This window comes from Manis pentadactyla, chromosome 4 (genome assembly GCF_030020395.1).
Source record: "Manis pentadactyla isolate mManPen7 chromosome 4, mManPen7.hap1, whole genome shotgun sequence".
Classification (NCBI taxonomy): Eukaryota; Metazoa; Chordata; class Mammalia; order Pholidota; family Manidae; genus Manis; species Manis pentadactyla.
This window is the reverse complement of record NC_080022.1, coordinates 38,167,660-38,182,550: the sequence shown is the minus strand read 5'-3', so window position 1 is coordinate 38,182,550 and position 14,891 is coordinate 38,167,660. Positions and strand designations below refer to the sequence as shown.

Sequence of the window (14,891 nt, the reverse complement as noted above, 5' to 3'; positions counted from 1 at the left end):
CCTTTGTTCTTATATTCCACAGATGAGTGAGATCATTTGGTATTTCTCTTTCTCCACTTGGCTTGTTTCACTGAGCAAAATACCCTCCAGCTCCATCCATGTTGCTGCAAATGGTAGGATTTGCCCTTTTCTTATGGCTGAGTAGTATTCCATTGTGTATATGTACCACATCTTCTTTATCCATTCATCTATCGATGGACATTTAGGTTGCTTCCAATTCTTGGCTATTGTAAATAGTGCTGCGATAAACATACGGGTGCACTGATCTTTCTCATACTTGATTGCTGCATTCTTAGGGTAAATTCCTAGGAGTGCAATTCCTGGGTCAAATGGTAAGTCTGTTTTGAGCATTTTGATGTACCTCCATACTGCTTTCCACAATGGCTGAACAAGTTTACATTCCCACCAGCAGTGTAGGAGGGTTCCCCTTTCTCCACAGCCTCGCCAACATTTGTTGTTGTTTGTCTTTTGGATGGCAGCCATCCTTACTGGTGTGAGGTGATACCTCATTGTAGTTTTAATTTGCATTTCTCTGATAATTAGCGATGTGGAGCATCTTTTCATGTGTCTGTTGGCCATCTGTATTTCTTTTTTGGAGAACCGTCTGTTCAGTTCCTTTGCCCATTTTTTAATTGGGTTATTTGTTTTTTGTTTGTTGAGGCGTGTGAGCTCTTTATATATTCTGGACGTCAAGCCTTTATCGGATGTGTCATTTTCAAAGATATTCTCCCATACTGTAGGGTTCCTTTTTGTTCTATTGATGGTGTCTTTTGCTGTACAGAAGCTTTTCAGCTTAATATAGTCCCACTTGTTCATTTTTGCTGTTGTTTTCCTTGCCCGGGGAGATATGTTCAAGAAGAGGTCACTCATGTTTATGTCTAAGAGGTTTGTGCCTATGTTTTCTTCCAAGAGTTTAATGGTTTCATGACTTACATTCAGGTCTTTGATCCATTTTGAGTTTACTTTTGTATATGGGGTTAGACGATGGTCCAGTTTCATTCTCCTACATGTAGCTGTCCAGTTTTGCCAGCACCATCTGTTGAAGAGACTGTCATTTCGCCATTGTATGTCCATGGCTCCTTTATCAAATATTAATTGACCATATATGTCTGAGTTAATGTCTGGATTGTCTAGTCTGTTCCATTGGTCTGTGGCTCTGTTCTTGTGCCAGTACCAAATTGTCTTGATTACTATGGCTTTATAATAGAGCTTGAAGTTGGGGAGTGAGATCCCCCCTACTTTATTCTTCTTTCTCAGGATTGCTTTGGCTATTCGGGGTCTTTGGTGGTTCCATATGAATTTTTGAATTATTTGTTCCAGTTCATTGAAGAATGTTGCTGGTAGTTTCATCGGGATTGCATCAAATCTGTATATTGCTTTGGGCAGGATGGCCATTTTGACGATATTAATTCTTCCTAGCCATGAGCATGGGATGCGTTTCCATCTGTTAGTGTCCCCTTTAATTTCTTTTAAGAGTGACTTGTAGTTTTCAGAATATAAGTCTTTCACTTCTTTGGTTAGGTTTATTCCTAGGTATTTTATTTTTTTTGATGCAATTGTGAATGGAGTTGTTTTCCTGATTTCTCTTTCTGTTCGTTCATTGTTGGTATATAGGAAAGCCACAGGTTTCTGTGTGTTGATTTTGTATCCTGCAACTTTGCTGTATTCCGATATCAGTTCTAGTAGTTCTGGGGTGGAGTCTTTAGGGTTTTTTATGTACAGTATCATGTCATCTGCAAATAGTGACAGTTTGACTTCTTCTTTGCCAATCTGGATTCCTTGTATTTTTTTGTTTTGTCTGATTGACGTGGCTAGGACCTCTAGTACAATGTTAAATAACAGTGGGGAGAGTGGGCATCCCTGTCTAGTTCCCGATCTCAGCGGAAATGCTTTCAGCTTCTCGCTATTCAATATAATGTTGGCTGTGGGTTTTTCATAGATGGCCTTTATTATGTTGAGGTACTTGCCCTCTATTCCCATTTTGCTGAGAGTTTTTATCATGAATGGATGTTGAACTTTGTCAAATGCTTTTTCAGCATCTGTGGAGATGATCATGTGGTTTTTGTCTTTCTTTTTGTTGATGTGGTGGATGATATTGATGGACTTTCGAATGTTGTGCCATCCTTGCATCCCTGGGATGAATCCCACTTGGTCATGGTGTACGATGGTTTTGATGTATTTTTGAATTCGGTTTGCTAAAATTTTGTTGAGTATTTTTGCGTCTACGTTCATCAGGGATATTGGTCTGTAGTTTTCTTTTTTGGTGGGGTCTTTGCCTGGTTTTGGTATTAGGGTGATGTTAGCTTCATAGAATGAGTTTGGGAGTATCCCCTCCTCTTCTATTTCTTGGAAAACTTTAAGGAGAATGGGTATTATGTCTTCCCTGTATGTCTTATAAAATTCCGAGGTAAATCCATCTGGCCCGGGGGTTTTTTTCTTTGGTAGTTTTTTGATTACCGCTTCAATTTCGTTGCTGGTAATTGGTCTGTTTAGATTTTCTGTTTCTTTTTGGGTCAGTCTTGGAAGGTTGTATTTTTCTAGGAAGTTGTCCATTTCTCCTAGGTTTCCCAGCTTGTTAGCATATAGGTTTTCATAGTAGTCTCTAATAATTCTTTGTATTTCTGCGGGATCTGTTGTGATTTTTCCTGTCTCATTTCTGATACTGTTGATTTGTGTTGACTCTCTTTTCCTCTTAATAAGTCTGGCTAGAGGCTTATCTATTTTGTTTATTTTCTCGAAGAACCAGCTTTTGGTTTCATTGATTTTTGCTATTGTTTTATTCTTCTCAATTTTATTTATTTCTTCTCTGATCTTTATTATGTCCCTCCTTCTGCTGACCTTAGGCCTCATTTGTTCTTCTTTTTCCAATTTTGATAGTTGTGACATTAGACCGTTCATTAGGGATTGCTCTTCCTTTTTTAAATATGCTTGGAGTGCTATATACTTTCCTCTTAATACTGTTTTTGCTGCGTCCCACAGAAGTTGGGGCTTAGTGTTGTTGTTGTCATTTGTTTCCATATATTGCTGGATCTCCATTTTGATTTGGTCATTGATCCATTGATTATTTAGGAGCGTGTTGTTTAGCCTCCATGTGTTTGTGAGCCTTTTTGCTTTCTTTGAACAGTTTATTTCTAGTTTAATGCCTTTGTGGTCTGAAAAGTTGGTTGGTAGGATTTCAATCTTTTGGAATTTACTGAGGCTCTTTTTGTGTCCTAGTATGTGGTCTATTCTGGAGAATGTTCCATGTGCACTTGAGAAGAACGTGTATCCTGTTGCTTTTGGATGTAGAGTTCTGTAGATGTCTATTAGGTCCATCTGTTCTAGTGTGTTGTTCAGTGCCTCTGTGTCCTTACTTATTTTCTGTCTGGTGGATCTGTCCTTTGGAGTGAGTGGTGTGTTGAAGTCTCCTAGAATGAATGCATTGCATTCTATTTCCTCCTTTAGTTCTGTTAATATTTGTTTCAGGTATGTTGGTGCTCCTGTATTGGGTGCATATATATTTATAATGGTTATATCCTCTTGATGGACTGAGCCCTTTATCATTATGTAATGTCCTTCTTTGTCTTTTGTTACTTTCTTTATTTTGAAGTCTGTTTTGTCTGATACCAGAATTGCAACACCTGCTTTCTTCTCTCTGTTGTTTGCTTGAAATATCTTTTTCCATCCCTTGACTTTAAGTCTGTGCACGTCTTTGGGTTTGAGGTGAGTCTCTTGTAAGCAGCATATGGATGGATCTTGCTTTTTTATCCATTCTATTACTCTGTGTCTTTTGATTGGTGCATTCAGTCCATTTACATTTAGGGTGATTATTGAAAGGTATGAATTTATTGCCATTGCAGGCTTTAAGTTTGTGGTTACCAAAGGTTTAGGGTTAGCTTCTTTACTGTCTTACTGTCTAACTTAACTCGCTTGTTGAGCTATTATAAACACAATCTGATGATTCTTTATTTCTCTCCCTTCTTATTCCTCCTCCTCCCTTCTTCATATGTTGGGTGTTTTGTTGTGTGCTCTTTTTAGGAGTGCTCCCATCTAGAGCAGTCCCTGTAGGATGCCCTGTAGAGGTGGTTTGTGGGAGGCAAATTCCCTCAACTTTTGCTTGTCTGGGAATTGTTTAATCCCTCCTTCATATTTAAATGATATTCGTGCTGGATACAGTAGTCTTGGTTCGAGGCCCTTCTGTTTCATTGCATTAAGTATATCATGCCATTCTCTTCTGGCCTGTAGGGTTTCTGTTGAGAAGTCTGATGATAGCCTGATGGGTTTTCCTTTGTAGGTAACCTTTTTTTTCTCTCTGGCTGCTTGTAATACTTTGTCCTTGTCTTTGATCTTTGCCATTTTAATTATTATGTGTCTTGGTGTTGCCCTCCTTGGATCCCTTGTCATGGGAGTTCTGTGTACCTCTGTGGTCTGAGAGGCCATTTCTTCCCCTAGTTTGGGGAAATTTTCAGCAATTATTTCTTCAAAGACATTTTCTATCCCCTTTTCTCTCTCTACTTCTTCTGGAATGCCTATGATTCTTATATTATTCCTTTTAGATTGATCACTCAGCTCTCTTAAAATTCTTTCATTCCTGGAGATCCTTTTATCTCTCTCTGCATCAGCTTCTCTGCGTTCCTGTTCTCTGTTTTCTAGTCCATTAATGGTCTCTTGCATCTCGTCCATTCTGTTTTGAAGTCCTTCCAGAGCTTGTTTTATTTCTGAATTCTCCTTCCTTAGTTCTTGCATATTTCTCTGCAAGTCCATCAGCATGGTTATGACTTTTGTTTTGAATTATTTTTCAGGTAGACTGGCTAAATCTATCTCCCCAGATTCCTTCTCAGGGGAAGATGTAGCAGATGCTGAAGCTGTCTGGGTTAGTCTTGTCTGGATCATATTTTTTTGCCTTTTCATGTTGACAGGTGCTATTGACTGTCAGCTGGGAGGGCCAAAATTTTCACTTGCTACTGGCCTTTCTTTACTGGGGCAACTGCGACCCCTAGTGGCTTGTGTTGGGTAATTGCGTGTAGAGTGGGTCTTTGTGTCTTGCCTGGCTGGAAGGGAGAAATTTCCCTTTCTGTGGGCGGAATTTGTCTCAGGCTGCTTCTCTGCTTTCGCAGCGCCCGGTGGGGTGATGGATGGGGGGGCTGCTTGACTGTTTGCCTCCGTGAGGGGTCTCAGAGCTGTTGCCCAGGGGGTTAGTGCACCCGGTTTTCCCTGTAATTTCCAGCTGCTGTACTGTGACCTGGGTTGTTTCCGTCAAGCTGTTAAGTCCCTGTCCCTTTAAGACTTTCAAAAAGCCCCCGCTTTTCTTTGTCACAGGGGCATCAGCTTCAGCACCCGCTCAGAGGTCTTACTCCCTGTTCCCCCAGTATCCAGGGCCCCCTGGGCCTGTACTGTGTCTGCGCTCTGGCCCGGATGGCTGGGGCTGGGTGTTCGGCAGTCCTGGGCTCCGTCTCCCTCCCGCTCTGCCTATTGTTCTCCCACCGGGAGCTGGGGGGAGGGGCGCTCGGGTCCCGCCGGGCTGGGGCTTGTATCTTACCCCTTTCACCAGTCGCTGGGTTCTCGCTGGTGTAGCTGCAGTCTGGCCACTGTCCTGCGTCTTCTGGTCTCTCTTTTAGGGCTAGTTGTGTTTGTTGTATTTTCAAAAGTATATATGTTTTTGGGAGGAGATTCCCACTCTCCTACTCACGCCGCCATGTTGGCTCCGCCTCCTCATTTCTCCAGTTTTAATGCCCCTGTTCTTTTGCCTACTTTTATTTCCCTGGCAACTGAGCAGTTGGGTTTTGGCTTCTCATCAGCTATTTAAATACATTTTTAAACAGAATATCTTATGACAGTGTCTCTTAAACATAGTGAATTTTCTCTTGTGACTGTCTTTAATGGAAATTTTTCTTGAACATTTTCTTCCCAACTATCTTGCCTAATGATTCTTAAGTTCTTATGGGATACTCTTTTCATACCACCATTAATTATTTCAGTCCTCATAAAAATCATGAATCATGTGAAGATGGATTCAAATATATTTGATCAAGAAAAATGGTAGAGGTTTACAGAGGTTAAGTGACTTACTGGAGAGCTACAAAATACCCATGATCAGTTCAAATTCCAGGTCTTCCAACCCAAGTTCCTTTCTTTTTCACCCTTCTCCTACTATTTCTCTACTTTCATTCAGGTGTGTATTTTAAGATAAAATTTTCCAGTACATTTTCTCCTTCTGGAACTTCTATGATATATGTAATTGTAATTTATGCAATTTCTTTTTGAATAAACTAATTTTTATACTCCAAGAAGGTTTGGAAGCTTTATCCAATCATTTTTGTATTTTGAAAGGAAATCAAAGGCATCATCCTGGCCCCTGTTTTATTTACTTAGAATTTTGGAGAGATGTTAGACTCTATCTCCCCCTTAGAGAACAGGAAGAAACTTCTCTTATTCTCTTCATTTGAAGATTCTTCAATGAGTTTCCTTTCCATATAATACTGTAATCTTTTATGAGCTTCCACTAATCTCTTTGATGTTATTTATAAAGTAAATAAATTGGAAATAACATTCCAAACCCTAATATGTCATATCTTGAGAGGATAGCAATAAATGGTAATGTTTTAATGTTTTCTGAATAAAATAGCATGTAGCCATCATGTATATACATATAGCAAATATTTCTCTATTTCAGCTTTCATCTAGATGTGTGCCACCTCTCAGAACTGTAGGCAGTCTAACAGTGTCATTTTTTAGTAACTCCTTTTTTAGTTTATTAAACATTTTTAACATTTTTATTATTAAGATATAATTTGTATGCCATAAAACTCATGTTTTAAGTATATGATTAAATGATTTTTAATAAATTTGTACAGTTGTGAAATTACCACAATACATTTTTAGAATATTTCCACCATCCAAAAGAGTTTCCTTGTACCCATTTGCAATAAATTTGCATTCCCACCCTGAGTTTTCCTGGATTGTTTACACTTTCTGGCTATTGTAAATAATGTTACTGTCAACAGTTGCACTGAAGTCTTTGCACAGATATATGTTTTCTTTTCTTTTGGAAACCTTGAAATGGAATCGCTGGTTCATATGATAAATTTATGTTTAACTTTTTAAGAAATTGCCAACTGCTTTCCAGTATGGCTGAACCAATATTTTTTTAGATAATTATTTTTTATTGAAGGGTAGTTGACACACAGTATTACATTAGTTTCAGGTGTACAACACAGTGATTCAATATTTATATACATGATAATTCTAGGTACCAGCTATCACCATACAAAGTTGTTACAATATTTTGACTATATTCCTTATGCTATACATTACATCCCGGTTACTTATTTATTTTACAATTGGAAGTGTGTACTTTTTTTTTTTTTTTTTTTTTTTTGGTGAGGGCATCTCTCATATTTATTGATCAAATGGTTGTTAACAACAATAAAATTCTGTATAGGGGAGTCAATGCTCAATGCATAATCATTAATCTACCCCAAGCCTAATTTTCATCAGTCTCCAATCTTCTGAAGCATAACGAACAAGTTCTTACATGGAGAACAAACTCTTACATAGTGAATAAGTTACATGGTGAACAGTACAAGGGCAGTCATCACAGAAACTTTCAGTTTTGCTCATGCATTATGAACTATAAACAGTTCAAATATGAATACTCATTTGATTTTTATACTTGATTTATATGTGGATACCACATTTCTCTCTTTATTATTATTATTTTTAATAAAATGCTGAAGTGGTAGGTAGATACAAGATAAAGGTAGGAAACATAGTTTAGTGTTGTAAGAGAGCAAATGTAGATGATCAGGTGTGTGCCTGTAGACTATGTGTTAATCCAAGCTAGACAAGGGCAATAAAACATCCACATATGTAGATTTCTCTCAGAACGGGGGGGTGAGGTTCTAAGCCTCACCTCTGTTGATCCCCAATTTCTCACCTGATGGCCCCCCTGCGACTGTGCCTGTCTTAGGTTGTTCCTCCCTTGAGGAATCTTACCTGTCTCTGGCTAACCAGTCATCTTCCGGGGCCATACAGGGAAATGTGAAGTTGGTAAGTGAGAGGGAAGCCTTATTGTTTGAAAAGGTTAGCTTTTTACTTCTTTGCATATTTATGCCCTGTGGCTTCTATGCCCAGCATTTGTCTTGAGGTATCTTTACCACTTGGAAGAATTATGATACTCGGTAAATTTGATATGAGGCACGAATTCTATTTAAGGGTTGTAATTAGGAAGGAAGAAGAAAAGCTATAGAAGTAGCAGGCGGAAGAAAACATGGGAAGATTGATTATTTCTTTGACATATCTTCTTGTAGAGTAACTTCAGCATGTATAGGTTTTAAACTACTAATTAAATTGTGCACACACATTAACATAATAGGAGTACAGTTACGTAACCAAAGCATACCTGTAATTACCAGCCATCTCCAGTGAAACCAAGAAAACCAATTAGGCACCTTAGGCATTTGTGAAAACTTATCTATGATATGGTGGATATTGTCCAGCTGAACTTGAACAGTCTGAGAGAAATCAGACAAATTAAAACAACCCATCCCTGGGGACTGTTCACATCCCATATGTTCTTTTAACAGTAAATAGTCTGTAGTTGTAAGATTTTGGAGCGCTACAATTTGCACTTCTCCTAATTCTTGGTTGAGTTCCAACAGTATAGATCCAGTCAAATTTGTTGTTTTACTGTATGCACAGGCCAGCTTAGATATCTCCTTCTTCATTCCCATGGCAAGTCCAGGAACTGGTGGGATGAGTGCATCTACACCTGTAGCGGTGCGTGGATCTTTGTTGGGGTTTTTTGATGATCATCTTCTGGCATGAGTCTTCCAGAGAGAGTGCTGATGTTGGCAGTTCTTTTTCATATCGTATCTTAGTTGATTTTCGGGGTAGCCAAATTAGGCTTTGATCTTCTGTATAAACACAAACAGGCCCTTTGCCTACACTTTTATATGCCCTTTATACCCTAGTGTAGAACTCATTGGAGGTCACCACACAGGAACTGCCTTTTTTTTTTTTTTGGTATCATTAATCTACACTTACATGACGAATATTATGTTTACTAGACTCTCCCCTATACCAGGTCCCCCCTATAAACCCCTTTACAGTCACTGTTGGCTGAACCAAATTTTATTCCCACCAACAGTGTATGATGGTCCAGTTTCTCCACATCATTGACACTTACTTCTTTTTTTTTTTTAAATTATGACCATTCTGTTAGATATGCATTCTTATCTCATTGTGATTTTAAGCTGTATTTGACTAATAACATTGATATTTTTTCATGTTCTTATTAGCCAGTTCTTTATCTTTTTTGATGATCACTGTTCTTCCAGTCACTGGTAAGAAAGGAACTTGCTGTTTACTAAACTTCAGACAAGAAAAAAAATGTAAGGAGGAAATTCTGAGACTTCTGCTACTGAGACTTTGATAGAAATAAGAAAGATAGAAATACTAGAGGTTGGAACAGTATCTGATGAATGCATCACAACTGAGCAAGATAAAAAATGTTCTTATGCACCTTTCCTTTCTTGAAGGTTGTATCCCCTGAGCAGGAATAAACCCTGATTTCATTTTATAAAGTTGGACATCTTACTTTGCTTCCATTAGAGGGACTGATATATGACAAATGCATTGGCTTTATGCTCCATGAAGATTCACAGGAGAGCAGAGGCCAACCTGAGAATGTTATATGGGCACTGAGGTAGCCAGTGGGGTAGGTGCTGATAACGACTCTGAGGTCATGCTTTTTGAAGGTTCAGTAAGTACACACATTCACTATCAGGGAGGTTCTACAATGATAGTAGCACTAAAACTACCAGAACAGGGTTCAATTACTTGAGTATGAAAAAGAAAGATGATAATACCTTCATAGCACAATACTGTGGAGGTTGCCAAGATGTGGATGAACTCATAGGGAATACATGTTGGCTAGACTTGTGAGAAATTCTTGTCAGAATGGGGCTCGAGAATTGCTTGGATAGAAAGAATGAGTAGATACAGAAAGGCTAAGTTTTAGATTTCAGATCCTTAAGTCCTTCTTGCTTAAAGTCATGATTGGGCCTTTAGGGCTGGTGCATATCTGAGCCTGTTGGGTGAGAGTCAGCTATGTAGAGAGGAAGGATTCAGAGGCTGTTATCACTGTACTCCCAGTGTGAGTGGTGACTTTAGTATCAAGTGGATCTTAGTTTCTATATTAGGTGGTTACTAAGGAAATATTTTGAAGACTAATGGCCACATTTTGTTTTTAACCAGAACTGTTAGTCACTACTTGATATTTGACTAATTCAATTATATATCACATCCATTTAGTTAACAAATCCATAACCAGATGTCATTTTTGAGACTGAAGACACTTTTATTCTCCTGCATGAACTAATCAAAGATCTCAGCTCCATTACTCATTATCTATATACAAAGTCAGGCTCCTGAAATGTGAAGTATAAATAATAACCAGTCTTATGTATTCCATTAGTCTGCTCAGGATGCCATACATAATACCATAGACTGGGGGTCTTGAGCAACAGACATGTATTTTCTCAAAGTTCTGGAGATGAGGAAGCCCAAGATCAAGCTGGGAAGGTAGGTTTCATTCTGAGATTTCTTCTCTTGGCTTATAGGCAGCTGCCATCTCACTGTATGCTCACACGACCTCTTTGTGTGTGTGTGTGGAGAAAGAGATTTGAGAAAGGAGAATACAAACCAGTGCAGCCTCTAATACATCTCCTATTAGAAGAGCATGCTTTCCATCATGAGGGCTCCAGCACCCCCATGACATCATCTAACCCAATTACCCAAAAGTCCTGTCTCCGTATCATCACTTTTAGTGTTAGGGCTTCAAACATTCAGCCCTGTTTCATGAGGTTACTGGAGAGTCAGATAATAGCTAACAATTATTGAATGCATTTTCTGCTAGTTTCTGTTCTAGGTACTGATATTCCATTGGTTAATTACTCACAAGAAACTAAAGAATTTTAGATACTATTTTTATACCCATTTAACAGATGAAGAAACCTGAGGTTTAAAGAGGTAAATTGGCAAAGATCTACACAATCTGATTCAGCTCTTTCTGTTTTTATAGACTTTTCATAAGTGTGACCCATTAAGGCACAACTCAACTTTCTCCTCCTTTAGGAAGTTTTTTCTAAGTGACTTCAACCTTGGGAGATTGATCTCTGATACAACTTTTTATAACCTTAATTGCCTGTACCATTCTGACTTTGTCTGTTCTTTTATGCTGCTGTTATTCAACTTGGTATAACTTAACCAAAATAAATTATAAGCAGTTGGCCACAGGCTATGGCTTTTATCTCCTTTATCTTCTGCATATAGAATATAGTTCCTGAGTAATTATTGGTAAGGGTGATTAAATTGGAACACCGGGAACATCAGATCAAAATAACAGCTTCATTTAAAAAAACGGAAAAAAATTATAAATTTTTCTGAATTAGGGCAAGTTTACAAATGGTGTGAAAGGCAGAAGACATAGCAGTGTTTTAATATATTGATACTTTTAATATTACATTAACTGACAGAAAGAATATATACCTTAAGTTACCATGTTTGGAGAATTAGGCTCAGTATGTCCTTATCATTCTTTTATTTATTCTGCTACTTGTGGCATGCTGGAATTTATTTATTTTTAATTTTGAAAAGCACTTAAGTAAGTTGAATCTTACCGAATTAAGTGGCAAAGTTGGCTTTGTGTGAAAGACATTAATGTTTCAGTTATCCTCTGTAATGTTCAGGACACCTGGAAAACAAATATCTTGTGCCATAAAAAGAAGCTATTTAATTAACCGCATATAGACCATCCAAGATATTTATCGTTGTAGTAATTTTTTGGAGGACAAAGTGATTTGAGAAGATGTAATATAGAGTGTTAGAATGCTTTTGACTAGCATGTGTAAGGAAGTAGATTTTCAAATTATGGTTCTGATTTGCTCGACTGTCGATATAGCAGAGATTTAATACTTCAGTTAATTCTTGAAAGCTGAATTCTTTAAGTAAATGAGTAAAACCCAAAATCTGAATCTACAATGTAGTGGTCCTTGTCTTAGGAAAGGATTGAGAATAGGGTTATAATCCACTTTGTTACAGGTACTGTGCTAGGGACTTTAATAAACTATAATTTAATCATTACTACAACTCTGTGAGGTAAAGTATTGTCTTCATAATCTTGAAATGAGGAATGAAATACAGATTAATGATATACCTTGACCAAAGTAATATATTTGATGTGGTACAATCAGGAATTAAACCTAGGCTTGTTTGATTAGAATTCAGGTAATTATGTTGAAAATTACTGATTTGAATAGATATGTGCACTTCTATGTTTATCCAACATTGTTTACAATAACTAAGTTATGGGAGCAACCTAAATGTCTATCAATAATTGAATGGATAAAGAAGATGTGGTATATGTATATACAATGGGATATTACTCAGCCATAAAAAAGAATGAAATCTTGCCATTTGTAACAACATGGATGGACCTAGAGGGTATTATGTTAAGTGAAATAAGTCAGACAGGGAAAAGCAAATACTATATGATTTCACCTATGTGTGGAATCTAACAAAACAAATTAATTAACAAAGTATAGACTCATAAACAGAGAACAGACTGGGGTTGCCATAGGGGAGAAAGATGGGGGGATGGGCATAATAGGTGGAAGGGACAAAAAGTATAAACTTCCAATTTTGAAATAAATTAATCATGGGATGAAAGTATAGCAACAGGATTATAGTCACTAATATTGTAATATCTTTGTATGTTGACAGATGGTAACTATGCTTATTGTGGTGAGCACTCAGTAATGTATATAATTGTTGAATCACTGTTATATACCTGCAATCAATATAATATTTTATACAAAAATAATAATGATGTTGATGGTGTATTAGTTACTAATAGTTGATATTTATTTTATTGTCTTACATATAATTTCTCATATAATCTTTAAAACAAGGTATGAAAGAGGTGCATCAGACAGATGAGGAATCTGAGACTTACCAGGTTAAGTAATGTGCCCAAGGCCATACAGGAGGTGCTGGGGCTTGGACTTTAATGCAGATTTATTTGTCAACAAGGTCTGTACACTAAAGCATGCTACTACCTTCTAAAACTAGTCGTTTCCATTACACTCACTCTATTCTAGCATGGACTCTAAGAATAGGAACACATGTAGTTTGACAATATCAGTCAAATCTTTATATTCAAGTTATATTTCATCATAAACTGATTTATCAACTAAAAATTATCCATTTCATGTAGACAAATTGGTTAATCAAATAAAAATTATTCTGGCCTATATTCAGATGTCTCCTACTCTAATGAAAATGGTGCTTGTACAATCAATTAATTACCTGAAAAACTGATATTTTAACTTGTTGCTTTTATGATCTTTGCTTATATACCATTGGTGGAGGTTAAGATATTTTTGAAAACTGCTATATGAATTATAATCATAGAAACAATGTGATAGTAGCCAGAGTCAAAGATGAAACCAATTTTCTCCTTTTTTGATATGAAATATTTATAGTTTAATTCTTTTGTACATCCTTTTTCAGATCATTCTCATCTTGGCTGCTACCAACCGAAGGATTATAAGGTGTGTTATATACATCACAGAATGATAATTGTCCTGGCTTTCAGATGAAAGCATATTTCTTACATGTATGGTCAGAGATTATCATATTCATTTGGTCAAGAAAATGCACAAACAATAATTGTCATATCATGGAATGTCATTATTCTAACTACATTGTCAAATGGTAGAATAGGCTGTTCATTGAATGTCTTCCTAGAAGAATTTTGTGGCCTTTGGTTGTTCTTTGGATTAATTACTTCTTGAATGTGTTTGTGTATATGTATGTGAGAGACAGACAGAGAGATTGGTTGTTACTTTTAGAAAATGCCTCACACAGTACATTTCTAAACGTTAGTCATTCACAGAGCATCCTCATAATTTTTGCAACATCTGCATGTAATTTATGCCCTTTTCTTTAATCCACCTTCTTTTTATTTCTCTTATCACTATAAATGAAAAATCCGTATCTCATACTTTAAATGAATGATAGCCTTAAAAGATACAGCATAAACAAAACAATGTTACTAAATTCCAGCTAGATAGCTGTTGTTTTTCAAAGGCTATGAGGAATGTTCTCTAGTTCTTAAAAAGAGATAAACAGTGATAGGTATAGGAGACATACCAATAGCTAACTGAAGATTTCAGACTGAAAGAGAATTGAAAAGAAAATGCATTTTCCCTTTATAATTCAGTGTTATGTAGTATATGTCCATGTGCCATATAAAATAATATTGTGTGTCATCTAAAATCATTTTGGATATCATATTGTCTTCCATGCCACTAGTAGTTCATGTTCTGCATTTTGAGAAGTACTGCCTCAGAATTTATCTTTTCTGTCCCTAAGTGAAAGCTTCTTGATAAGAAGTGTCACTACATTTGTGAAAACAAAATAAATCAAAGAACAGCTTTCCTTATGATATCTTTGCTTATTTACTTGAAAACAATTTATTTTGTGCTTACTGGCACTGAGTAGCATAGCTTCTTCTCTGCCATGTTTTGTGATAAAAGAAATATGGAACAGCTGAGGAACGAGTCCAGGCCCTATATGACTAAGGATCCAAATCTACCAGTGTCAGAGTCACATAGGTGGAACTTTATCAAAGTGCATTCTAGGCCTGTGAATTGTTAAGAATAGATTCTGGAAATTTTTAGCAAGTTTTCAGGTAACTCCTGTGAAGCTGTCTTACCATCTACCCAAGGATTGGCATTCAAGAATCACTGTTATAAGCTATGAATATTACACACTGATAGAACTGTCCCTTCGGTAGTGTTCATATAGGACTGTGCCCTTGTTTAAGGCTGCCCCTAGAAGAGTGTGGG

The 14,891-nt window shown here is 37.0% G+C and overlaps 1 protein-coding gene across 4 annotated transcripts in view; it reads left to right on the top strand.

Annotated features, from left to right (window-relative positions):
* Positions 1–14,891, top strand: part of SPATA6 (spermatogenesis associated 6) — a 161,064-nt gene that overhangs the window by 79,521 nt on the left and 66,652 nt on the right. For all 4 annotated transcript variants that reach the window (XM_057500190.1, XM_036893140.2, XM_057500191.1 and 1 more), the window contains one exon: positions 13,552–13,592. In XM_057500190.1, the coding sequence (XP_057356173.1) occupies positions 13,552–13,592 (41 nt within the window). The remainder of the gene's footprint in view (positions 1–13,551; positions 13,593–14,891) is intronic.